At 38.7% G+C, this 26,649-nt stretch overlaps 1 protein-coding gene across 1 annotated transcript in view; it reads left to right on the plus strand.

The window, feature by feature from the left end:
- adamts6 (ADAM metallopeptidase with thrombospondin type 1 motif, 6) overlaps window positions 1–15,491 on the plus strand; it is an 85,131-nt gene extending 69,640 nt beyond the window's left edge. The window contains exons 23-26 of the mRNA XM_058788796.1: window positions 959–1,163; window positions 1,253–1,429; window positions 7,456–7,612; window positions 10,692–15,491. Of these exons, the coding sequence (XP_058644779.1) occupies window positions 959–1,163; window positions 1,253–1,429; window positions 7,456–7,612; window positions 10,692–10,801 (649 nt within the window). The 3' untranslated portion in view covers window positions 10,802–15,491. The remainder of the gene's footprint in view (window positions 1–958; window positions 1,164–1,252; window positions 1,430–7,455; window positions 7,613–10,691) is intronic.
- The last annotated feature ends 11,158 nt before the right edge of the window (window positions 15,492–26,649 follow it).

The following is a 26,649-nucleotide window of genomic DNA, read 5'->3' on the forward strand; positions in this document are numbered from 1 at the left end:
TATTCCACGGCCCAGCTAAAAGTGTAGAACTCATTTTGCCAAACTGAAGACAAATTGAACGCAAATTTGGATTTGTTGTTGCCATTGTGTGGAGTTCACCACCCGTTGAACATTAACAATGTGTATTTGCAGGGTCCAAAAACTAAATGAGAGTGCAAATATGGTTTTGGCGAGTAAATAAAATGGTGTTTCAGGCCATTTATGCCAGAAGTTTGTTTTCCCGGTAATTCCAGACTACCATGTGGCAAGACATTATTTGTGTTAAGCCCCTAAAAATAATATATGAAAATCTCATCAAGATCTTGATGGTTTTATTCAAGGTTTGTATATGATGCTGGAAGTGACACAACAGTCACTGCTAAGGAGAATCTATTTATTTATTACTATTTATAATAAGGACACCAAAAATATATTTTAATGAAATAATGCATATACAGTTCTGTGGTTGGTAATAAATATTTGTGGATGGAGAATTTCCTTTTTGTAAAAAAAGTCAGAAAGATGTTTTAATGTTTTTGTCTCTCACGCTCATCAACGCTTAATTTATTTGATAAAAAAATACAGTAAAATTGTAATATTGTGAAATAGTATTACAATAACTGTTTTCTATTGTAATATATTTTAAAATGTAATTTATTCCTGTGATGAAAGCTGAATTTTCAGCATCATTACTCCAGTCTTCAGTGTCACATAATCCTTCAGAAATCACTCTAATATGCTAATTTATAGTATTTTTCATATTTTTGTGTAAACCATGAAATTTTTTTTAGGATTCTTTAATGAAAAGAAATATCAAAATAACAATTTACTTGAAATTTCTTAAAAAAAAAAAAAAGAGGCCTAAAATCTTATTGACCCCAAACTTTTTTTATATGCTATGCATATTTCACCAAATATATATTTTATAATGCAGAATTTCAATTTTTTTTGCATCAAAAATTCAATTTATTTGTTTCAGGTGGTTTATCGGTGACTGGTCAGAATGTGGGAAGACCTGCGACGGAGGCGTCCGAACACGCACTGTTTTGTGTATCCGTAAAATCGGACCCGCCGAGGAGGAGACCCTGGAGGACAGCCACTGTCTGACCCATCGGCCAATAGAACAAGAGTCCTGCAACAATCAGTCCTGTCCGCCCCAATGGGTGACGCTGGACTGGTCTGAGGTGACTCGATGTGTTCTTCATGTATCTGTATTTCCTCTAAAATGCCTGGTAATCTTCTTGTTTTAATATTGTTGTGTTTTTGTTTATAGTGTACCCCAAAGTGTGGCCCTGGCTTCAAGCACCGTATAGTTCTATGTAAAAGTAGTGACCTGACCAAAACCTTCCCACCAGCCCTCTGTTCTGACCACAACAAACCTCCAGTCCGTATTCGCTGCAGCCTTGGTCGCTGTCCCCCGCCACGCTGGATCCCTGGAGAATGGGGACAGGTAATACAAGTTTACTCATCCACAGTTTTATTCATCCTGATGAGGACAGTTTAATAGAACCAGAACTTGCAGGCGGCCTAAAAGGTTCCAGGTTGCTTTTGGTCTGTTTCTGTTAACTTTGAGTTCATCTGTATGCTAGGAGCCTTATCTATATACAGTCTTGCTTTTCTGGGAAACTGGATCAAAAACATTGAGTCATTCATTTACTCATGGACATACAAAATCTCCCTCAGTTGAAATTGTGGTCCAGGGGCACCGAGATTGGACCGAAAGGGCACTTTAGCATCAGCGATTAACTTTTTTCTCTGATTGAATATCGCTTCATTTAAAATTGGTTGTGAATACAGTTTCAAATTGACTGCAAAATGCAATCAAATTCAGGCTTGAATATACGTGTTTCAGGTGTCATTAAGATTTAGAACAAATAAAGAAAACCGTTTTGTCTTTACAGCAATTCCTGGTCCAAAAATGCAAAGGCTGAGTAAAGACCGTTTTAATACAGAGTGAAAAAGACCATGTGTTTAGTTGACGTCAACAGAATTTACACTCGCATGATAAACTAGTGTCTCTGGAAAGCCAGTGACGTGTGTTTCCGTGAGTGACAGCGAGTATAATAGCCCAAGAGTGTGTAAGTGGTAGTAATATCGTCCAGATTGTTTGAAGTTTATCTCTGCAGTAGACAAGGTTCTCTCTCAATGCCAAGAATATGTTTTAAAAAAGACAAAACACATCACTTTCAGACAGATCCTGTGGTTTCTCTTTTTAAAATTGTTACGAACAGAATAACTGTGGTGGCTTATAGTAAATCCTTTAAAAAAATGCCACAAACAAAAAAATGGACAGGTAGTATTCAATAAGGGAAAAAATGTAGGGCAGAATATGACCTTATCCTTCAGGAATTGATTTCTGCAATGTATTTTTGCATTTTTCTTTGGTTCCCTCGACAAAAAAAACAACAAAAAAAACACTACGATTTTTTTGTTGGCTTTTGGATTCATTGCAGAAAATAAACAAATGTTTATGACACATTTTAGTCATTGTGATGATCTTCAACAACTACATTTTAAAGTTTAAATACTATCAGCAAACGTAATTGTCCCCAGCAACCAATAAACCTTTAAACAAATCACAAGGGGGTATTAGAGATACGTTTTTTCATGCCGCACAATAAAAAGTGAAAATATCTTGAGATTGTATTCACCACAGACCTTATTGCAGGCATTTAATCCAAAACCCATTCAAAAAACCAATGGACTTAAGCTCATATATATGTAGCCATGTGATATTGCTCTATGTCAGCATGACTGTGATTCCGCAGGCAATTACAGCTATGCTGATATAGAGCTCATATAGATCTAATGGCGTAACATGTTACTAAAATCACTAACACACACAAGCACACAAATTAGCTCACATCTCCAAAAACATTGAAGCAAATTTTCAATAGACATTATATTTATTAACAAACTGCATATTTGAAATCTAAACAAGTACATTCTCAACCAAAAAAAAAAAAAACTTAAAATTACATTCCGTGACACAAAAACAGTATTATTAATGAAATTATACTGGATTTGGGTATCCGCCATGGCACTCACTGTGAGAAATACAGCTAGCGGAGCGATGCAAACAGTGAAACGGTTGGAGTTCTGTTATCACTAGAATATCACACTCCTCTCAGCCAATCAGATTCGAGGACCAGAAAGAACTGTTGTATATAACAGGGGTTCCCAAACTTTTCCATTCCACGACCCACCTAGACAAGTATAATCTATTTCACGACCCACCAAAATATTGGAGAAAAAAAAAAAAATTGACATTACTTTAAGCTTAATCTCAATTAAAAGTTTAATATGGCAGAAATGAAGTATTTAAGAAAAATAACCATTTTATTTTATAGTAGGCTACAACTGTAAAATTTCACTAATATTGAAGTTTTAATTTCTTTGTTTACAGACGTTAAAATATGAAACTCGAAACAGCTCACTCTGGTGAACTGTAATCCACTGCGAGTGTTGTTAAACTCATCGCGGGGTTCAGCTCAGAAAATGCAGCCCGACCTCACGGCAATTCGTACACGTTCGAGTGAGGTCATATGAATTAGACACCTCGTAAAATATGTACGAACTGGTCGTGAGATAGCGTTGGAAAATACATTCATGATCCGTGTGTGTGTAGGGGAGAGCGGAGCACAACCCAACACTTTTTTTTTAGCAAAGCATAAGAAATGAAGCAGATCTAAAACAGTTTGGAGAATAAAATAATTGTGAAATAGGTAAAAATAAACACGTGTCTCATTTTAAATAAATACTAAAAACCAAGATGACAAATTTACTTCAGTCAGAAATGTACTTTTGTAACGGTTAAATAAATGTTCAGCAATATCCTCAAAAGATTTTTGAACTTCGGCACATTTTTTTTTCTCTATATAGAGATGATTAAGGAAATAATACGAAATTTCGTAAATGTTAATATGTGGAAATGTTTAAATCTTGTAGTGTTACAACCTGTACATGTGAAATGCTTTTTACAGACCGTTTCCTTACTGGTAGGTAGCCAAATGCATATGAAGGAACGAAAACAGCGGCGTGTTCAAACAGACGATAGAAATGATTGAACATAGCCTACATGAAACAGATTTCGTAACATTTGAATTTTCCTGTGTATGCAATCTCATGCAGAATACAGCACATTGAAGTGAGCGAGTTTCTTCTCATGTGGACCGATCAAGCCTTTTAATAACTGACCCTCACTGTTATTACAACTCATGTTTTAAATCGCGGATTCAAAAAGCGCACTAAGAATATTGCAATTCCTAATAAATGTTGGTAGGCTATATCGTGCAGCCCTAAACTGAACTGTGTGAGTGTGTGTGTCATTGAAACGCAAATTTAGCTGCAGCCAAGTGACTTTGTGCGACCCACCTTGTCCCACTCGACCCACACTTTAAAAACCCCTGGTATATAATATAATATATTATTCCATGGTCTGTCTGAATACTGGATTCTGATTGGCTGGCAGGTATGCAGTATAACCGTTTAATGCACAGGTAGTTCCAAGTCAGTTTAATCACAGCTCCATGTTAATGCGCTGCTTTAATTGATGCATACTAACCCACACACATCACTTGCTCGCACATACACACACACACACACATGGAGAGAGAGAGATCACAGATTGTGCTGCACACACACATTTATAAACTTCCAACGCTTCCCCGCGATTTTTATTAATAAAATAAAAGATAGATACTAGATCACTACATTATATTCCCCAGCAACAAGGTGATAAAATCGAAGTAATTTTTTTGTAGAGAGAGACACAGCAAGCAGGTACACACAACTGTCCTCTCTCTCTCTCTCTCTCACGATTGATAATTAATTGAAATACATGCTATAATTCATTCAAATAAATGTGGTCTTAGCGCACTATTTCATCTCTGTGTCTGAATTGAAGCTGGCAGAATGCTAGCGCTAACTGACGAAAATAACTGTCATTTTTACCCATTCGTTCAAATATTGTGCTGCAAAGAGCAAGTCAAGTTTTAACTTGTCTATTGATTGGCAAATGACCATGGAATAAACAGGATAATCAACAGCTAGCCATGCATTAAAGGATTTGGTCCCACTTTATATTAGGTGGCCTTAACTACTATGTACTTACATTTAAATTAATAATTTGGTACAATGCACTTATTGTGTACATACATGTTTTTACATTGTACTTATATTTTTAAAAATACCTATATATAGTTACATCTTTAATTAATTTCTGTAATTACATTTATAATTACACTGTTGGCCCATCCCTTACACCTTAACCCACCCTTAAACCGACCCATACCACCAAACCTGTCCCTAACCTTACCCATATCCCACCTCAATAGCAGCAGAAGTGTTTTGCAATACAATATGAACACAATAAGTACATTGTACTTATTTTTTGATGCAAGTACATAGTAGTTAAGGCCACCTAATATAAAGTGTGACCAAGGATTTTAATGCACTTCGCGGAGGCAACCACCCGACGCGAAAAAATCCTACTCCACTTTTAAGCAACAGTGGTTAAGATAAACAATAACTGTATGATCTGAAAATATATCAAACTAACAAAAGTCCAGATTTATCCTTCTACCTGAATGAAGCTACAACTACTGTAGTGCAAGTTTTGCCATCCCATGATTCCTGCAGTGAACTGGGACTCTCATAATGGAGAGGCTGTTGAAGGGAGCCGTGGGCCAAAAGGTCACTGGTTCAAATCCCACTTAAGGCCCTCACTGACATATCCCGTCTGTCAGGGGCTTGCGCTCTAATAAAGTCTGTTTAATTTAAAGGGGATGAAATGGGAAGGCTGCTGGAAACTCATCTGAGACGTCTGCACTCCCAGTCCCGTGAGGGGTCCTTCACTGTGGGTCTTACACGTGTTTATGACTAAATCCACATCAGATCCTTGTCTTGGCATGCAACGTCAGTGTTTCTGTGGCATTCACGCTAGGCGCTACAGCAGAGTGACTAATGAGCGAAATTTGTGTATTGTATTGAGTTGCTAGGCAACTCTTTGGTTTTTCCATTGAATCACTGAGCTACATCATGGTAGGAGACTACTGGAATACATCTCGGTTTCACTTCAGACAGTCGCAATTTACTCCCCTCCAGCAACGTCGAGACCTCTAATGTAGAACAGCTGACAGTAGTCAGAGATTCAATTAAACTATTACAATGACATTCCGCGAGTAGCTCTCACTCCTTAGTTTTGAAGCACTGAGTTTGGACCAGAATTCACAAGCGTGCCATAGACCGCCTGAAGCACGCTGCACACAAACATGCCAAGTGCAGACTAAAATCACTTATACCAGTCTGATTGACTTGGCTTCTACACAATGGACTCTATGCACACTACAATCTCAGGGCTGAACGTGTTTCCGATATAATATTCTCCCATAGCAAACTGTGGTAGTAGCAAACTCTTTCTGTCATACTTCTTATAACTGTTGATCATAACTGATTATATTATTTCGTCTATTATATATGTTGAATATTATATCTATATATTAGCAACTATAGTATGCATAACATTTTAGTTATGAGTTCTAAAAGCTTTAAATATGTTTAGTGTGAAGGTGGATCGTCAATATTTAAGATTTAATTTTGTGCATATTTTTCCTCAATTTCCATACACTGCACTGCACCGGAAGTTGCAGTGACCACTGAGTGCCGCTAAATGCGGAAGCAATCATCTTTAGAGTACATTTATAGAAGGCAACATGTTTTTATGATTATAAGAAATAACCAGTTGCTAAATTTCCCTGTGGTTCTGGCATTGAGAGTTCAAGAGAGAGTTTTGTTTGCAATACTTGGTAGAAAGTAAAAGATATAATATTCCACTTTGTTTCAGAATTGCATTTTATTTCAGATTTGCTTGCCTATGTAAATCAAATTAACCATTGTTGGTTGTGTTATATATACATATAGATGAACCTCTTCCTGTTTAAGTCAATGGTTCCTGGCTAGAATAGGTTGCAAAGTGGACAAGACTTCATGCTTGTAGACAAATGGGTTGAATATACTGTATATATAATTTTGGGCCAGTTACTGAAGTCTAACTTAGTTGACTCATTGGCAAGTGGCTTGAAAGATATTAACCTGGTTTTGCTTTTTATTCATACATGTTGTCTCATATTTAATTTCAAACATGCTCTACACTAGTAGTTGTCTTTAAGATAACCTAGTACACTAACGTTTGGGGGAAAAGATGTTTGTTGTGGTGGAAGTGACATGAGAACTGTGGTTTGATTATTTTTGAAAAATATTAACTATTTTCATAAAATAATTATAAAAATGTTTTATTTCAGTCTTTCTATTGTCATGGTCTTAACTATGTAACAATTCATATTCTTCTAATAGACAGATAGGTTTCACAAGAGAAAATGTTAATATCAGTATCTGTTGTAATATCTCTGCATCCCCAGTTATGACGTATGTACTGTATTAAAGGCTGTACTAAAGGCTCGCCGTGTGTTTTTGCAGTGCTCTGCTCAGTGTGGACTAGGGCAGCAGATGCGGACGGTTCAGTGTCTGTCATATACGGGACAGCCCTCCACCGAATGTCCAGAGTCACTACGGCCAAACACCATGCAGCAGTGTGAAAGCAAATGTGACGCTACACCCATCTCTGGTGGCGACGGTAAGTCAATCACCCTTCCGCTAATCCCGTGGCTTATGAGCTACATCTGGCTTTGATCACAGTGTTGACATTTACAAAGTTTGTGGCCTCTGCGTTCAATTTTGAATTAACAAAGGATTATATTGTTCTGTTCTTGCCTGTTATTAACTACCTCAGTTTGGAGTCGAGACAGGACACTATTTAGGTGATCCTGGATTCAATAAAACTTCCATGACCCTCGCGAGATGGATCCCTATTCAGATTCCTTCACTGGGGAAGCAGCGTTAGATTATCTCTCCTAATGGACCCTAATAGGATTAGTTGTATCCTAATCAGCAGCAGTGACAGAATGTCTACTTTCATTGTCGTCAGCCATGGCAGTTTAAAGAGTCTAATAAGCAAGACATATTAATTGAGGTAGGGCCAGTTAGCAGCATCAGCACACTGCCACACTAATGCAGATGGCCGTCTGCCCGCGCCGTGAATCAGGTCGCTCTCTTTTTACGCTTAGATGCTGTAATTACCATAAGAGGCTTGTGTCCAGGCCCTGAGCCATGGCCTCTTTTGAAAGAGAACTCAGAGTTTTGGCTTTGACACAAAGGAAGTCTATTAGCTTTCCAGTGCTGCAGGGTCATGCAAGATTTTGTCCCTGTCCTACAGAATCCCCCTTGGACCCGAAAAAATTACTTTTAATTGGTACTCTATTCAGTGCCTGTTTAGAAATCCCACAGAATCACCTTTTCATCTAAATGTAAATTCGACATTTAATATCGTTTTGACTGTTTGACAGATACAGGCATGTATTTGTGATGATTTTCCCGGCAGCATAGTGTCACATTTGAGATTTTAGAACAATTAGTGGAGTGACTATCAAGCTGCTAGATTCAATTCAGATTTCACATCTAACCACAGAAATACCCTGGCTAACAGACTGTCCTTCATATTCACTCAAATGTAGGGCCCTATGATTATTGCGATATGGAAAACATGGACGGAATCTTGGAATCCAGTCATAAAAATGGAATTTACTGTATAACGTGGAATGTCATGGAATTTGCCAAATTTTGGATGAACCAAAAGTAGGTCAGTACACTTAAATTAAAACGCGATATGGACTAGTGTCTGTGAATACTAAGATGCAAAAATACAATTTAAATACGAATCCTGCATGTTCTGCGTGTCTCTGTGTGAATGAATGGCACTGACGCGCAGTTTCATTTACTACACACATACTGAAGCGTGTGTGACCCTCATGGTGTTTTTAGTCTCTGCCACCTCAATATATGAATACATGAACACGTGAATATAATCTCTAAAACTGCTCTGAGAGTCACTTCATGAGCATTTTACAATTTTTTTTTTGAGTAGACAGAAACTTAAAGGGTTAATTCACCCAAAAATGAAAATTCTGTCATTAATTACTCACCCTCATGTCGTTCCAAACCCGTAAGACCTTCGTTTATCTTCGGAACACAGATTAAGATATTTTTGGAATCTGACAGCTCTCTGACCCTCCATAGACAACAAGGGTCCTTACAAGATCAAGGTCCAGAAACGTAGCAAGGACATGATAAAATAGTCCATGTGACAATCAGGGGTTCAAGCGTAATTTTACGAAGCTACAAGAATACTTTTTGTGCTCAAAGAAATCAATAATAACATAAATTAATCAGCAATTCTTCTCCCCGAGTTACCGTCTTCCGCCGTTTTGGAGAGTACCCCAGAACGTAATCAACGTAATCAGCGTTGTTTATGTTCAGTAGACAGTGTGCGCTGATTACGTTGATTATGTTCTGGGGTACTCTCCAAAAGCTCTCCAGCTTGCCTATCTATATTCCCTCACAAAATTGGTTTGTTTTACTACAAATATCATGGTTAAACTATTGTTAGTGTAGCAAAACCATGGCTAATTTGTGGTTACCATTATCTAACTATATTAACCATGTTTTTTTTTTTTTTGTAGTAAAACCGTGGTTAACTTCCGTAAGGATTAGCATATTTATCATTCTAATTATCCTTCTAGCTTAGCGTGTCTGCAATTTACTACACTACCACTACTTATTTGTGATATTTACTATTTGTAGCTACCTCTGCTATAAACGGATTACTGGAAAGGCTAATAACTGGATTAACAAAAAGAAGATACTGTAATAGGGATAGAATCTTACAAAAATTATTAATGGAAATTTGTCATGTTGCATCTGATTAGGACAACATGTAACGAGGTTGGCACAGACAGGAAATAAACATTAGCACAGGCCAGGTTGTAAAACATCCACCTGACACTGTACCAACATTCAGTGTCATTACAAGCATGACAGGACAGTGAGATTTATATGGGCTGTTAATTATCATCCATGCAATGAAGATGACATATTTTAAGTCTTTCCATTGCCGCTCCCTTTCACTAGTATATGAAAACTTGAGCCGCTCACCCCTGCACTGACTACCATCTAGATTCACACAGACATCTGAAATATGACTCGCATTCTAAGAACCCAAAAGACGGTCCTCCAAACATGCTTTAATTAACAGAGATGAGGGATATGAGTAAAACTTTCTTCAATGTAGTCACTATAGAAACTCAAAAGACTAGTTTCAAAAGGCTAGTTTAATTACTTTAAGCTTGTTTGGTTTCAAAGTAGCTGGTGTTTATTCCAATGAAGAGCTCATGAGAGATTTAAGAGAGAGAGCTGGGCCCAGTTGTTGATCCAGCAGTCTCTGGGTTCTGATCAAAGTCCTGAGTCACTGTTCCACACAGACTTGCCTATCATATAATTGGATAGTTCAACCAAAATTAAAAGTCTGTCATGATTTACTTGCCTTCATGTCATTCTAAACTCATCTGACTCATTTTTCTTTAATTATACCTTTATTCTGATTTCGGAGCTTGACAGTCCCAACGCAAATTAATCTTTTGTTCCACTTGAGCAAAAAAAAGTCATATGAGGGTGAATGACTGATGGCAGACTTTTCATTTCAGGGTGAACTATCTCTTTAACAAACTTTCAAGTTTCCCCTTTGTGGTTCCCCAGTATCAACCACTTACTCACTCCTTCACGTATCCTTTCTCATTCCACCTTTTTTTCTCTTCCCCTAGAGTGCAAAGACGTAAATAAGGTGGCATATTGCCCATTGGTGCTGAAGTTCAAGTTCTGCAGCCGTGCGTACTTCAGACAGATGTGCTGCAAGACGTGCCAAGGACACTGACCCCGTGGAGAGAAGCAGAGACAGATGCTGCAACGAGCAAAGAGAGAGAAAACTGGCAGAGAGGAAAGTCAATGCTGGGCACAGAAGAAGGAAGCCTCTCTCGCTAATCAACACACACACAACTGCTTTTAGCCCTGTGGAACCCAAACCACTGCTCAGCACTGCGCTGACACCTGTTTTATTTTCACTTCTGTGAAGTGGGAATGTATAAAATGATCATTATTGTTGTTATTTTTATAATAATAATAATAATAATTGGTATTGGTTATTATTATTATCAATGTCTTTCTGTTGTTATAATCCAAAGTGCTGGACACACACAGAAGTAGCACGGCAGAGGTATACTTCAAAGCGCCCACATAAGGGAATTCAGGACATTGGTATAACCCTGGGTCTTGCATACACACTCCTAACATGGTTCTGTTGGCAACACTGCATTCAGGAGCATTCAAACCGACAATGATTGCTCACACGGGCAGCATCGGATCGATTGGAAGTCATTTGTTTTCAATAAGAGTTGCCGATTTGAGTGTCAGAGACTGTTGATGGTGTGACAAAGTACTGTAACCAACAACCGGAGTGCAGACACTGTCGTTCATGTGATCCGGCATCCGATACAGCAGTCTGATAGGAACATTTCCAAGCATGGATAGTACTGAAACTTGGTGACTGCAACATGCATTAGGTTTAAGGTAAAAATAACAATCCAAATTTTCCACCCAAATGATATTTTTCACTCCTAAAATCAAAGAAGCATAGATCAGGGGTAACCAATCCTGCTCCTGGAGAACTGCAGACTTCAGTTCCAACCTGCTTCAACACACCTGCCTGTTATTTTAACTAAACTCTGCAGGATGGTAGCCCTCCATGAGCAGGGTTGGTATAGATTCAATTGACTTTTAGTTTTTGATTAAAAGTACAGACCAGGGCTGCGTTTCCTAAAAGCATCGTAAGCCTAAGTTGATCGTAGGTCCATTGGTGGCAATGGGTCTATGATGTACTTAGGCTTATGATGCTTTTGGGAAACACAACCCTGGAGTGTCCAATCCTACTCCTGTAAGGGTCAATAGCCTACAGGGTTAGCGCCTACCTGCCCCAACACACGTCTGGAAGTTTCGAGTCATCCTGAAGATCCTGATTAGCTGGTTCAGATGGGTTTAATTGGCACTTCACTTTTAGTCAAACACTTTTAGTCAAACTTCCCTTAGCACTTCCCCTCAGGCGAATCCCCGCTGCCATTTTAAGTCGACAAGGGACATTTATAGAGAGCCTCGATTTTGACTAAGGGTGCTTGGCGCTTAGCTCCATGTACCAGAATGCAACACGATTGTGACGTCACCTCAGATCGTGTTTAATTTACCCCCACAACTCTGATATAATAATTATTTTCTAAATATTAAAAACAGTCCAAGCATACCTATACACATATGCTGCATGAAACTAATTTGTAAGGGGGAAAAATTTTAAATAAATCAATAGCAGATTCCAATTGATCAAGGGTTTAGGACGTTCCATTTTAGTCCACTGCGAGGATTCTGCCAGTAGTGGGCACTCGTGCAACATAATCAATGACGTACAGTACATCTGAATCAATGAGACTGATGGAGGTTAGCAAGTGAAGGGCATAAAACGAAGTGGAACACAGCCAGTGTAGGACAGCAGGATTGGACACCCCTAGATGGTTAGTCAATGTTGTTCAGATGGAGATCGTACTAGATATGCATGTGGTTTAATTGAAATCCGTAACTTGGAACTTCTATGTATATTTATTCACTTGGCAAATGCTTTTTTCCAGAGCAACTTCCATTGCATTCGTAGTTTACAACCCTTGACCTTGACATGGCTAGAGTCAGGCTCTACCAATTGAGGAACTTCTACAAACTAAAGTTGTTTTGACAATAACTTTCGAAAGTAAGATAGAGACCCAAGGGCCAAAGACAAACAGGGTAGTGTGATTGGGTGCTTTGGTGCTGAATTTGTGCAGAAGAAATCTCAATTAGAGCTTCAGAGTCCAGATGTTCAGTTTAGTTAGCCACCTGTTTTACTGAGCTGAATCACATGACCACAGGCCAAAGAATTCCACCATTGTCTGACACTTGAACAAGGCCTGAAAATCAGATCAGTTCCAAAGGGATGTTTCTACTATTGTGTCTCTAGAATTATTGTGGACACCAGAGAGACATTAATTGCGATTCTGACGTGATTCTGGTTTATGGATCCATATTCTGCTTTAAATTCTAGGGTTCTGACATCTATGCGTCTGTTCCGGGGACCGGCGTGTTCCAGATGCAATAATTTTCACATAAAATGCGTGCTGCAGCCACACTCCGCCACATTATCAGCAGAATACACAGACAATCCATCAGCACAGGGTTTACTTGCTTGGAGATCTCCAGGTCTGTGATGCTGATGCATTAGTAAAGTTAAGTGAAGGGCCAGTGCCTGGGTAACCTGCCAGACCCCGCAGATCCGGTCTGCCATCGACTACCTCCAAAACACCCCCTTCTTCCTCCTTCCCTGAGATCACAGTGCTTCCAGCCCACACTTTTAAACCCTCCACACTCAATGGTGCTTTTCTTTCCTCAGTGGAGGTCTGTTTGTTCCACTGCCCTTCTTTCGCTCATCTTTTGAGTGGGCGGCTCTTCTGGCCCCATGGTGCTATAAGACCTTGATGCATTCTGGGTATGCGGTCTGACAGAAAACCAAGAATACTTTAGCTCTGTTCCAAATCCTAGTGAGCTCCCTACCTAGACCATATTTTTAAGGCATCATAGGCGTTTCTGGTGCAACGGTCACTCCAAAAAGTTGGCTGTTCCTTTTACCTTTTTTTGAAACAAATTTAAAGGCAGAATCACATTTCTTTTGTAAAGGCAATTCCAGAATGCATTGCTCAGTGTCAGACAAAGTGAAAAATATGTGCTATGCATTGGCATGCTTGTTGGATTATTGTGTCATTAGTTTAGCTACTGGAATCAATTGTGCGTCATGTTTACTGTGCACTTTACAAATGCTATTTGTGTGGCATGTGGGGTTGTTGCCTACATAGTGTTGCAAGTCAGTCAGTCAACAGGTCCTATTCCCGTTACGATGCTGCTTTAGGCCTGAAATATACTCTACAACCATACAAATGCAAATTCTAGCTAAGCTCCGTTTTACATGTTGCGCTCGAAACGTGTTTGACCACGTCGGCCACAAGTGGTGCTATACTGTTACTGCTAGAACAAATCGAGTGCACATTCTAAGTATGTTCAACAGGACCGCATGTTAGCATACTTCCATAAGTTATGTTTCTTGACATGGAAAGCAGCCGACTAAGCCACACAAAGAAAAGCAGCTTGCTAGGTTTTGGAACAAAGCTTTTGTCTGTCTGTCTTTCTGTCTTTTTACTTCACATTGATTTATGTTTGTAAACTTTCCATCAACTCCATGTTGCATTTTTCCATCATCCATGTCTGAGTGACTTAACCCTGCTCTCTTTTAGCCGAGGGAACATCAAATGATAGAGCATCAATTTTAGATCTCACCTTTGTTACAGAACACAATAGATTAATGAAATTGAGGAGTTATGGAACATTTTTATGTTTTTTAATCATACAACCATTCTACTTTTGCTGCTGCTACTCGTTTGTAGCCACAAACACAATATTAATCGATTATGTATTATGAAATGTTTATACTGGGATTATTCAACAGTGAACATTGATCAGCAGAACTGTAGGCCCAACATGCTGAGCATCCTGTAAAATCCTAAGGCTTGAAGTACAAGTTTACTGGCTTTGGGACACGGACTCTCAATAAGACACTCAATGAAACTGGTACTGATCGCTGTGAACTTGTGTCTTTGAATGTCACATTGTTTAACCTGTACCTATAGAAGAGAGTTTTGCATTTTTTGTGAATAGTTGCTTACATTTTATATTCAGTATTATTAATGTTGGTACACTGTTACTAATTTTTTTTTTTTTTTTCATTTGTAAATTATATGCTAATTTATTGCCATGTGTCACTTGTCTTATGTATGTTTCACTGCATGCAAACTGAAATCTAGTCTAGTGAAATCGATGCAGTGGAATAACACCCTTCACGATCTTGTTTTAGTCTTGGTAAAATGTGAGTTTGAATGTGTCTTATTTGCTACTAGAGCACTCTTAAAACTACGTCAGAATGCTTTTGTGTGAGTCGGTGCGTTTGAGTGTGTGTATGTTGATATGGTATTACTGCACTGTTTCTCGAGGGCCAGTGCTCACAAAAATAATAATAAATAATTGTAAATGGTGTCAAAGGGTAAGGACAAAAATATTCCCATAGTAACTTTAACATTCTCAGTCCTTTGGCTTGTACCCTTGGTGAATCCAACAGTATGTAATGGATCCTGAATAAAATGACTTTAAAAGGGTTGTGTTTGCTTAGATGTTCTTTCCTGTGGTCTCCCACAAATGGCTTAAGTATATCTAAATGAGTTTACTGCTTGAGAACAACGGGTTCTTTCATTAAAGGGATAGTTCACCCAAAAAGAAAAATTATGTCATCATTTACTCACTCTTGTGTCAGTCCAAACCCGAAAGACTTGCTTTCTTGCGTCAAATACACAAGAACATATTGCTGAATGTACAGAGTGTTCTGAATCTTTATTTAAAGGAAATGTCTAGCAGAGTATAAAGATGCCTTTGTCCACATAGTGTGTAATTACGACAAGTATTGGCTAAGAGGGCCATGCTCACGAGCCAAATCTTGACCCCCTGACAGAGATGGACATGATTATGTTCTTCACAATGCTTCATGGAATTTTCCCTATGCCAGGAGTTTGATTGACAGGCGATCTGACCAATCATAATGCAGAATCGGCCATTTTGTCCAACAAACAAACCAGACAACAGAGTAGATAAACATCATGGACTTAAATTTGAAAAATGGTGTGTATTGTACTAAAGGTCCAAATTGCAGTTTCAATGCAGCTTCAAAGGGCTCTACAGGATCCCAGCCGAGGAATACGGGTCTTATATAGCGAAACGATCTGTCATTTTCTACAATTTTTTTTTTTTACTTTTTAAACACAAATACTCATTTTGCACTAGCTCTGCGATTCGATAGGGTAGGGCAAAAAACTAATTTTCTCCTCCAACTTCAGAAGTTAAGGTTTAGGTAAGTTTATATGTAACTAAAATTTCACTATAGACCTTAGTTAGGTTAGACAACATATTGAATTTTCACCATACCACAGGTGAAAATAAGGTTGTGAGGGATAGACTTACAGTCTTTATAATTGCAAAACTGTTTTATGGAGTTTATGACTACTGATTTTTTTATTTATTTTTTTGGTAAAGATGTTTTGTCAACTGAACATTCGCCATGTTGTTAAACAATAATAAAATCAGTTTGTACAAAGCATGTACTTCTATCCCTCACAACCTCGTTTCCATTCTTGTCAAAATTTGCTTCCCTAATTAAGGTCTGTGGCCAAAATGAATGAACTTTACGTTTCAAAAACCCACCAGTTGTGCTATTTGAACACCTATGCCCTACTTGGCGTGATGCTAATGCTAATGAATTACAGAGTACAGGTACTAGCTGCTCTGTTTTGTCTAAAGCAACTGCTTATGAATACCTGAAAGACTGCTTGGGCTTCCGTCTTGTTTACTTGGAATGAGAGAGAGAGCGATTGAAACGGAGACCGAGAGAAGATTAAGAACGTCTTAGCAGCTGGCTGCAACTGTCAGCTACAATTCGGCTGTTTACATGTCGACTCTCAGCATAGCCACAACAAAGACGAAGCAAGACAGCAGAGACACTTGCCAAAAAACAATTCCATTCTTTATCTCTTTGTAAACTAAAGAGACAGACTGAGATGTCAAACGAAATAATGATATAGCATAACAAGGCAGCCCTATGTATGCATGGAAGCCAAAAAATGGCTAGTTTGAAGCCGTTATGTTACAACTGCGTAAATGAACGTCAACACATTTCTGTCGATGGCAACATGTTGTGAACAGCATTTGGTTTTGCGCCCCCAAGAGCCAAGCATTCTCATTGTTAGCGTAAGGGGGATGTGCATAAGCCAATGGTGATCAAAGACATGCTGATGGCAAGATTGCACTTGCATTTTGTACTTACCCAAAACAGATGTTTATCTTTGAAGGTTCTCAGAGAGGAACAAAGGCTTTGTTTACTTGGGAGTATGTGGCTGAGCGTTTTGCCTAAAAGTTCCTGACCTCAGGGGGTCTGGTTTAATGCTGTCCCTATGTGGTCTTACCCTAATGTAGACTAGCCGGTGATGTGGTCTTCTTCACTAAAGAGTGCTAAGGATGACAGTTTCGAGCTCAAACACAAAACCAGCCTTCTGTATCACACTTAAAATATTTGCACATTGGGTTTATAACAGATTAGGCAGAATAAACAAGCTTTCGAGACAAACTTTCAGTTCTGGCTCATGTGCGGAAAACTATAACAATGACAAATAACAATAGCTCTGTTCCAAAACTTAGTGAGCTCCCTACCTAAAGAGCATTTAAGTTGTGTTCTCGGCTGGTCAAAAAAGTAAATACTAAGATACCTTGTTTTACCAAAGATAAGAAAATCCCAGAATGAATTGCAATTGGATTATAGTGGGAAAAAACAAGATGGCAGACATACTGGTTTTATACTGTATGTGTTGTTCAAAACCAAAAGGTATTGATAAAATAGTTCAATTTTATTATAAATTAAGGTGACCAGACGTGCCACTTCCTGGGGACACGTTCTGCCCAGGATTTCTAAATTGCCTAAAATAACCAGGTGTTGGCTGTTTAAGTTGCACCGATTGGTCGTTGTATGACATCAAAGTACTGCGAGAGCAATTCGAAAGCATAAGGAGCCATCTGCTCTGCTCCTGGGCAGAACATTTCCAAGGAAGTGGCACGTATGGTCACCATATTATAAATGGATTATTTTACCAAATATTTATGTGCTGGGAATTTTTGTGTAGGTTAAAGTGTTGTTAACTAAGCAAAATGTTAATTCTCTTGAAATCACTTGACACCCAAGTCGCTACCAATGTCATTTATGAAGTTTCATTTCACTTACGTTGCTACCATAGAGGCTGTTTACACTGTGCATTGTTGCGTTCCTGAACAGCATGTTAAGTTAAAAGTCAGGTTTAAGTCGTGATACACCAAGCCAAAGAGCCATCTCGGCAGAGAGGCCAATCACCTTCGAGTGTTAACAAAACAAGCCAATGACAGTTGGCGTGCGTGCTTTGCATCACGCACCCCGCCCCCTTGCCCCGCAGCGCAGGTATAAAAGGAGAATGCGTGCAGACGCACATCAGTTTTTCGCCACACAGCGGTGGTACAGCAACTGTGGCGACTGCACGTAATGTCTCCGCTCCCTCCTTCAGGGAACGAGGGTTACATACATAACCGAGATGTTCCCTATCAGTCAGTCATGTTCGACGTTACATCAGAGTGACTGACGCAATTGGGATCCCTACGAAAACACCACTATTGCTGAACCCCTCCAGTGTCTTGCGGAACCCGGCAAGTCCCCCCACACCAGTTGGGACAGAAGATAGGACAGGGCTTAGGTAGAGATGCAGCCACTGCTGTTCCGTACAGTGGATGCTGGATAACATTGGGAAGCGTCTTCCAAGTAGGGGAACGCTACGGAAGCCACATCCTGCGTAACGGAGGTACACATATGGACTGGCCAAGGGCAGTACTACATATGGAAGTCCCTGCGGTAGACTCAGCCACCCTAGGGGTGAGATGCTACACAGCAGAGACAGCAGAAGGTCTCTGCCAGGGAAAGACACGGGCTCACCGTGAGGGGAGCCGTACCGTGGAAGAATACACATGTGGGATCACCCGAAGGGGAATCACTACACACGGGCACCTAGCCCAGCACAAGGGCTGACCTTGGGCAGACACACGAGTGCTGAACCTGGCGCCTAGTGTTACGCCACGCCTGGCCGCTGATGGTGCGGGAGGAACTTCAACAGGGTACGCCAAGAAAGGGAACTAAACTGAGAAGCAGAGAAGCGCACGTATCCAGTCCGAAGAGGGGAGTGGCGCAGCATGCTTGATTTGCAAGGTGTTTGCATAACTGCCCTTGAGACTGGGCCAGTATGAGCCAGTCGTCGAGGTAGTTGAAAATGCGAATACCTCTTTCCCTCAATGGAACAAGGGCTGCCTCCACGACCTTGGTGAAGACACGAGATGAGAGGGACAGCTCGAAGGGGAGGACCTTGTGCTGGTATGCTCGCCCTTCGAACGCAAAGCGGAGAAACGGCCTGTGTCAAGGGAGGATGGAAACATGAAGCCAGTGAGCCAGTGAGACGGTCTGGGGAGTGCTAACCAGGCCCCCAGAGACCGAACGAGGTGAAGCACAGGGACCCGACCCGGAAGGCAGCTGTCCCGGAGTGGGGTCTGAGTGCGTGGTGTGACAATTGCCTGGCTCCATGATTGGGCAGGGGGTGCGTGAGGAGGCATAGCATCCACGAGCCGGGCCCTGCTGCCTGCTGGCGAATGGAGAGGGGGACGGGGGTGTCGAGGCTGCGCCTCGTGCACCGCCATCCTCGCCCTCTTGGGACCCGGAGAAAAAGGAAACTGCTCTTTTTTTTGAGGTTTTGGGTACCACTGACTGGGGAGCCAGTGGCGGAACAAAACAAAAAAGGAAACAAAAGATTCTTCGCCCAGCCCTCCTCCGGGGGAAGGAGTGGTGTGGTCACCATCTCCTGAAGAGCAGAATCCTGTATTCGTCATTAAAAGAATAAGAAACCAAAACTAATGCCAAAGGTGTGGAACACACTGCCAAAACTGGTCTGACAGACAGAGATGGAAACTCGAGTCTGCGACTTGGACTTGAGTCACACTTAAGTCGCATCTTAAGACTCGAGACTTGACTTGGACTCGTGACTCGTGAGACTCGTAAAAAAACGCAAGTCATTTGGTATGGGAGTTTATATGAATGTATCTCTGAGGGGAACTGGCTGTCTTTAGAAAAGTTTAGATGGTATTTTCTTTTCACCTTGCCTCTGTATAATGCATATTAAAGTAGTGTTCATAACTGCTTTGTTTACAGCGGCAACCAAGGAAACGATGTTTAATTGATGTTCAAGCACCACCTGCTGGCAGAGAGTGAATCAGGGTTATATTCGTAAACGAAAACTAAAACTAAAACTAAGACTAAAACTATTGATGAAAAAACAATTTCGTAAACTGAAATAAAACAAAAATTTCAAAATATTTGAAAAACTAAAACGAAACAAAACTAACAACAGTTATTGAAAAACTAACTGAAATAAAATAATAATTAACAAAAATAAATAATCGTTTTCGTAATCATTACCTTGGCGGAAAAATATATAAGTGACAGTTTAGGGAAATACCTGTCAATGGTGCATCACGCACATGGGGTTATCAGGCGGAGGCGCATAAAGCAGTTTAAAACAGTCCTGCATGGGTCCTGTTTGGTAAACGTGCACCAGCAGTACTTAACAGAACACCCGATCCGTTATCCTACAGCAGCACTAATTTATTTCTGTACCAGACCAGAATTGTTTGACATAAAGGCTATTCAAATATGAGCCTTTACTGCTAAATTCGATTGCCGTTATTATTGAATTTTATTAGTCCCAGTTATGATTTCTGCGCGGCTGTTCACGGAAAAGTGAGCAAGACACGACGGTTACAATATCATGATTATGGTTAAATAAGAAATAAGACATAGGCCTATAACCAAATTAGGCTACATTTATTTTAAATATCTCAACACCATTAGATATGACATTAAGCGCAACTTGTGTAGATTTATTTAGTAAAAAGGCTTGACTGCTTCCTTTGATGTATATTTGTATAATTTTACCTTCTAATCAATCTCAGCATGCGTTAATTTTCTGTCGCTAGACTTTAAATTATGCCTACGTCTTTCTTTGGCCTTCGCTCTGGAATTGATCTGTTGATTCTGCTAAACTTTAATGAAAACTGAAACTAAAACTGAAACTAAACTATATAAAAACTAAATAAAAATGTGTTCACAAAATAAAAACTAAACTAAAACTAACAAAAATATTAATTCAACTAATAAAAACTAAACTGAATTTTATAGCAAATTTGAAAACGATATTAAAATAAAACGAATTTAAAAATTCAAAACTATAATAACCTTTGCTTGCTAGAATTTGCTTTCTAATTCAGTCCATCTGCTGTTTTGTTTTGTGCAGATGTTTTATGTAGAATAGTTTCACAAAACTAAAGTCAGACCATTTTGTTTTTGCTTCAAATTTCGAAATTATACAATCCAATTTAGATTAAAAACTGCTCATGCTGCATATATGCAGCCTCTTTGTTTGGATTGTGTTGTGTTTAAAATACAGTGGCTGCTTCTAATTTTAAATTGAAAAAGAGCACAGACAAAGCCTTAGTTTGTTTATATGAGATTTCTTTCATTTGTGTTATTCATTTGATTGATTGGGGTTTGTTTTAAAATTTAAATTTAGTTTTGTTGTTTGACACATTTCAATTTTACAAAGAAATGTGCAGCATTTTGTCTGACAATAAGTTCATTTATTGTCTGACACTTTTTCATTTCTAATTTGTCTTAAACTTTGTTAAAGTTTTTTTCTGAGAAAATCATATTGTGAAATCAGTATTTCAAAACAGATTTAGCCTCAATTACTAGCTGAAAGAACTGTTGCTAATAAATAGAACAAAGACTTGAGACGTGACTTAGACTCCAACTCAAAGACTTAAGACTTGACTTGGACTTGGACCTCAGAGACTTGTGAACATGTCTGCCGACAGATGCTCAGTGATGGCCTGAAATCGTCCGACTGTCGGTGTGGTGTGTCAAAACCTTTTCATTTCACTTGGAAGTATGTCACCATATGGAAGCAGCAGTTTTGGGCAGTAACTAGTTACTAGTAATTTAGTTACTGTAATAATATTACTTTTTGCAGTAACTAGTAGTGTAAATAATTACTAATAAGATTTCAGTAATAATATTAGTTACTTTCCATAAAACAGCTTAGTTACTTTTGATGCCTCAACCCCGCTGATTTAAAATCTAACAATCAAATAATTCCTAGATTTACTTTCATAATTTTCATGACTCGCACATGTGATGTCCCCAGTGCAGCAGGCAAGCTTGAAATATGGAAAAGCTTACATTCAGCAGATAGAAATATTGCATTATATTGATTTTGTCAGGAAATAAGATCTGTTGTGTAAGTTGTGGCTTTACTTTACTCTGGCATTACATCCCTCTGATCAGCATATGGTACATTATATTAATATAATTTAAAATATTTTTGGAAAATTAAACAGTTTCTTACAAACTCATGTGATTTGATAAAATACATAACGAAATTTAATCGCATATGGGTAACGGAAAAATTACTTCAAGCTATACATGACAATTAATGAGATGAATACAACACTTCTACTTGAATGTCACTATCATTAGTGTTTGTAATAACTTCTGACTGCGATCCAATGTGGATTTTGGTCAAACAATGAGGCAGAAATATGTTGTTAGTAACATTCTAGAAGAATTTTATCTGGAAGATACACAGTTACAGCTTCTGTGGGGCGTGAAGAAAAAGTAATGTAACTAGTAGTGTAACTAATTACTGTTGCCAGAAAGTAATAAGTAAAGTAACAATATTACTTTTGGAAGGAGTAACTAGTAATGAGTAATATATTACATTCTTTAAGTAACAAGCCCAACACTGGAAGTAAGTGGTTGCAACTTCTGTTAAATCACAACTTCAAAGTTATGAACTAATCTGATGGATTATGGCTTCTGTTCATTTCCATTGCGCTCCAATCTACATATCTATTTTTAATGCATTTCTATGTAGGAAGTAGCTAAGGCAGCTCCATCAGTTTTGGAACAATACACTTTAATTTTGTGATTCTACTAATCAGGCTTTGTAACCCATTAAAGGCAGAGGGAAAATATCAGCACAAGTGCTTTCCAAGAACAGGGGCTTCACTGGGGTGGGAACTCATTAGCACATCAGAGGTGGTTTTGATAAAAAGGTGTGAACAGGATGAGAACCAGAATGTACCAACTCAATGAGGATTCTTCTTTAAATAGACAGTTAATTATAGAGACCGATTACAGATGTTAGTTGTCTTCATAGCAGGGACATAAAATGCATCACTGCAAGATAGTTCACCCAAAAATGAAAATGGTGTCATCATTTACTCATGAGTTTACTCACCCTAAAGTCATTTCAAACCTCTATCATTTTCATTTGCAGAATACAAAAGAAGACATTTTATAAACTGTCCTTTTATCCATACCATTAATGAAAGTCAATTGGGTCCAAATATTTAGTTTTGGACCCCATACATTGTATGGACAAAAATAGTTAAAACAGTCTTTTGTGTGAGCAAATGACAGAGTTTTTAGGTGAACTATCCCTTTATATTCTCTTTTTACTTCAGCTCGACTGATGCCATCTGCATCATGCTGGTACTGTATCCCAGTGATGCCAATCAAGAAAGATAAATCTCTTCAAACACAGCTGTAACTTCCACAAATCCAGATCCACATGGGGTCACGTGCACTTGTAAGTACTAAATGGCACACAGGAACATGTCTGGGAACCTTTTAGAGAATTCAAGATGTGCTTCAAAGAATTTTGGCTCTACTTGAGCAACTGTTTTCTAGATAAATCACACAGGGCTGGTTTTGATCTGTGGCAACTGAAAAGCTCCAAGCTCCCATAGTCTGCTTCTGTAAAGATACAGGAGCAGATATGCAGCAGGAAAATCCCAGACTACAGCTTCATGATCTACAAGTCTTCAGCTGTTAATGAATCAGATGCACTAGAAGCCGATATGATGAGGTGTGAGAAATAAAGGCTAAATGAAAAACAGCTCTTCGCCAGGAACAAGAATCGCTACCCAGTTTTCCCAGCCCCGCTAAGAGCATCTCAAGTGTTCCGACAGAATTTGGTTTGAACAAACAAGCTTCCGCCAACAGCCCAGATGGTGTTGCTGGAGACACTGCACCCATGCTGGAGGAATGTTGCCCTGAGGTTGGAGGGTCATGTCATCATCAACTGCTATCTGCTGAGCTCCTTCCAGTGGCTCTCCCGGGTTCGGATCCCAGCTTCTTTCCCACAGCTGACTGCCATATTGCAGCACTTTAGAGAAGATCAAAGCCAAATGGCTACTGGGCCGACAAGCTGGACAGCATCAGTCTTGCTTCACATTAACATTAACCTTTAGGAAGAGTAAGCGGGTAGAGCTTTCTCAAAATACACTGGGAGACTCCATTTCACATGTGGGACAAAAAGCTCAGCACTGTGGTAAAGGGATAGCTCACCTAAAAATAAAAATTCAGTCATCATTTATTCATTCATGTTGTTTCAAACTTGTATGCTGTTTTTCTCTTAAACACATAAAGAGAATTCATTGTTACAGTTAAGCTCTGAAAAGAACAAAATGCACCATAAAATTAAGTCTATATGACATATAACGTAAATAATTATTCAATGATAAAGGCCCATTCACACCAAGAGCAAAGTAAGTCCACACCACAGTTATTCCAATATCGAAATCATTAGAATCACTTTCAGAATAACTTTTCCAACTGATAAATGATAAAAACATATTTTAAACATAACAGATTAAGATCTCAAGCATTTAACGCGGTAAATGCAGCGTGCTTATCATAAACAGAAAATTACCATGAATGCTACTATAGTTGTTGTTAAAGTTATCTTTTTACTTATTATTCTTGGTTTGAATGAGCCAGAGATCTCACACTAAATATTCCACTTTAAATGGTGCAAATATGGATGGATTAAAGGGTTTGAAACTAATTGAGGCTTGGGGCAAAAATGCATCTAAAATGAACAAAAATGACCCTCAGTTCAAGATATGTATTAGTCCTTGTTTTATATTCATCACATATGTGACCCTGGACCACAAAACCAGTCTTAAGTCGCTGGGGTATATTTGTAGCAATAGCCAAAAATACATTGTATGGGTCAAAATGATAGATTTTTCTTTTATGCCAGAAATCATTAGGATATTAAGTAAAGATCATGTTCCATGAAGATATTTTGTAAATTTCTTACCATAAATATATCAAAACTTCATTTTTGGTTAGTAATATGCATTGCTAAGAACTTCATTTGGACAACTTTAAAGGCGATTTTCTCAGTATTTCGATTTTTTTTGCACCCTCAGATTTCAAATAGTTGTATCTCGGCCAAATATTGTCCAATCATAACAAACCATACATCAATGGAAAGCTTATTTATTCAGATTCAGATGATGTATAAATCTCAATTTTGAAAAATTGACACTTAAGACTGGTTTTGTGGTCCAGGGAACATATGATATATCAAACAAAAAATAGCTTGATTGCAAATATGATTCTGATTTTACACAACCATTACAAAAAACATTTTAGACAAATATAGACAATATTGTACTCATTTTTGCTGTTTCGACAACAAAAATGGTTTCAAACAAAGCCAGAGCAGAAGAGCATGTCTCTGAACATTGGTGTTTTCTTGCTAAATCAATCTGAAAATCAGTTGAGTGAATGATTCAATGACGCATTCATGAAGGCACTCACTTGCTTTGTTCCTGAATCATTTCTATATTCAGAATGTTATATTGAAACATAAGCTGTAAATACAATGTAAATGCATTCATGCCACCTCTGAGCTGCATTAAACAGACTGTGTAAATATACTTAAATACTACTACTGCAGTGCAAAAATGAATATTGTCAGCACTAATTTCATTTGATTGGTAAGATGGTGAGATGATGACACAGCTATTCCTTTAACATGGCCAGATCAAAAATGAACATTGCTGTACAAGCAGTGTACAAGTCCAAGGTCACCTTGATGTCTCATTTTTGATGATATGTTATACTGACTTTGAGAAGAGTGCAGGTAAGTAGATTAACTGTACTCAAATCAATAACCAATCACTTAGGCTAAAAGACGGCGGTAAAAAAAGGAGAGGGTGAGGGAGTGTAATGTCTTCCACTCTAAGCACATGTTGCTAATGGAATAGATGGAGACAGTATGAAATGAAGAGGACCTGCTGTCCTGCACCCTCTAAATGCCTTTGCACTATTATTCTGACTCTTGAAAAGCAGACTCTGGTTTTCTGAGAAACATTTAGACTACCCTATGCCATTCTGTATGTCTTAATGTAAGGTTGATTTCAGGGGTCAGTAGAGAGGAAAAAGTAAAACAGATCTGGCATTATGGGAGCTAAAGCATGTTGGCAGGTACGGATTCTGGTCAACTGATCTGTATTGACACTGTCTGCTCTTCCATTATCCTGTCGATCTCATCTCCATATCACTTTTGTGGCTAGAAGTAAACCTCCTTTTGTAAAACTCTCACGTGTGACATTCCTACACTCTTTATTTTCAATCCTGCAGCAATGAAAAGAAGCATTTGCCACTCATTTCCTAACTCCAACCCTACAGCCAGAAACACATGCACGAAAGAACGCAAATGCAGATGGCCAGTGTTTTGCTGCTGCACAATCTCCTTGTCTTCATTGTATTACTGTGACAGTAACACACTCCAGTACTCAAGGGGGCGATAGAGTTTCCTGTAAAAAATCTGTATGCCTGTGCCAATGTTATAAGTGGGATGAGTTCTAAATTCTAGAAATGAGTTTGCATTTTTGCAATTTCCGTTCCATCATCTCAAAGTCAATTGGTTTTCTTGAATTGGTTTGTGGTTAAATATCTGAAATAAACTCTGTCGTTGACACAAGCTCAATATATTTTCACATTTTATTCCACAACGTAAAATACATCTGTAATTCACCACTCGTGACTTTTTTAAGATTTTATTTGTCTTAAAAAGGCAGTTGCTAACA

The sequence above is a fragment of the Onychostoma macrolepis genome, chromosome 10 (assembly GCF_012432095.1).
Source record: "Onychostoma macrolepis isolate SWU-2019 chromosome 10, ASM1243209v1, whole genome shotgun sequence".
Taxonomy (NCBI): domain Eukaryota; kingdom Metazoa; phylum Chordata; class Actinopteri; order Cypriniformes; family Cyprinidae; genus Onychostoma; species Onychostoma macrolepis.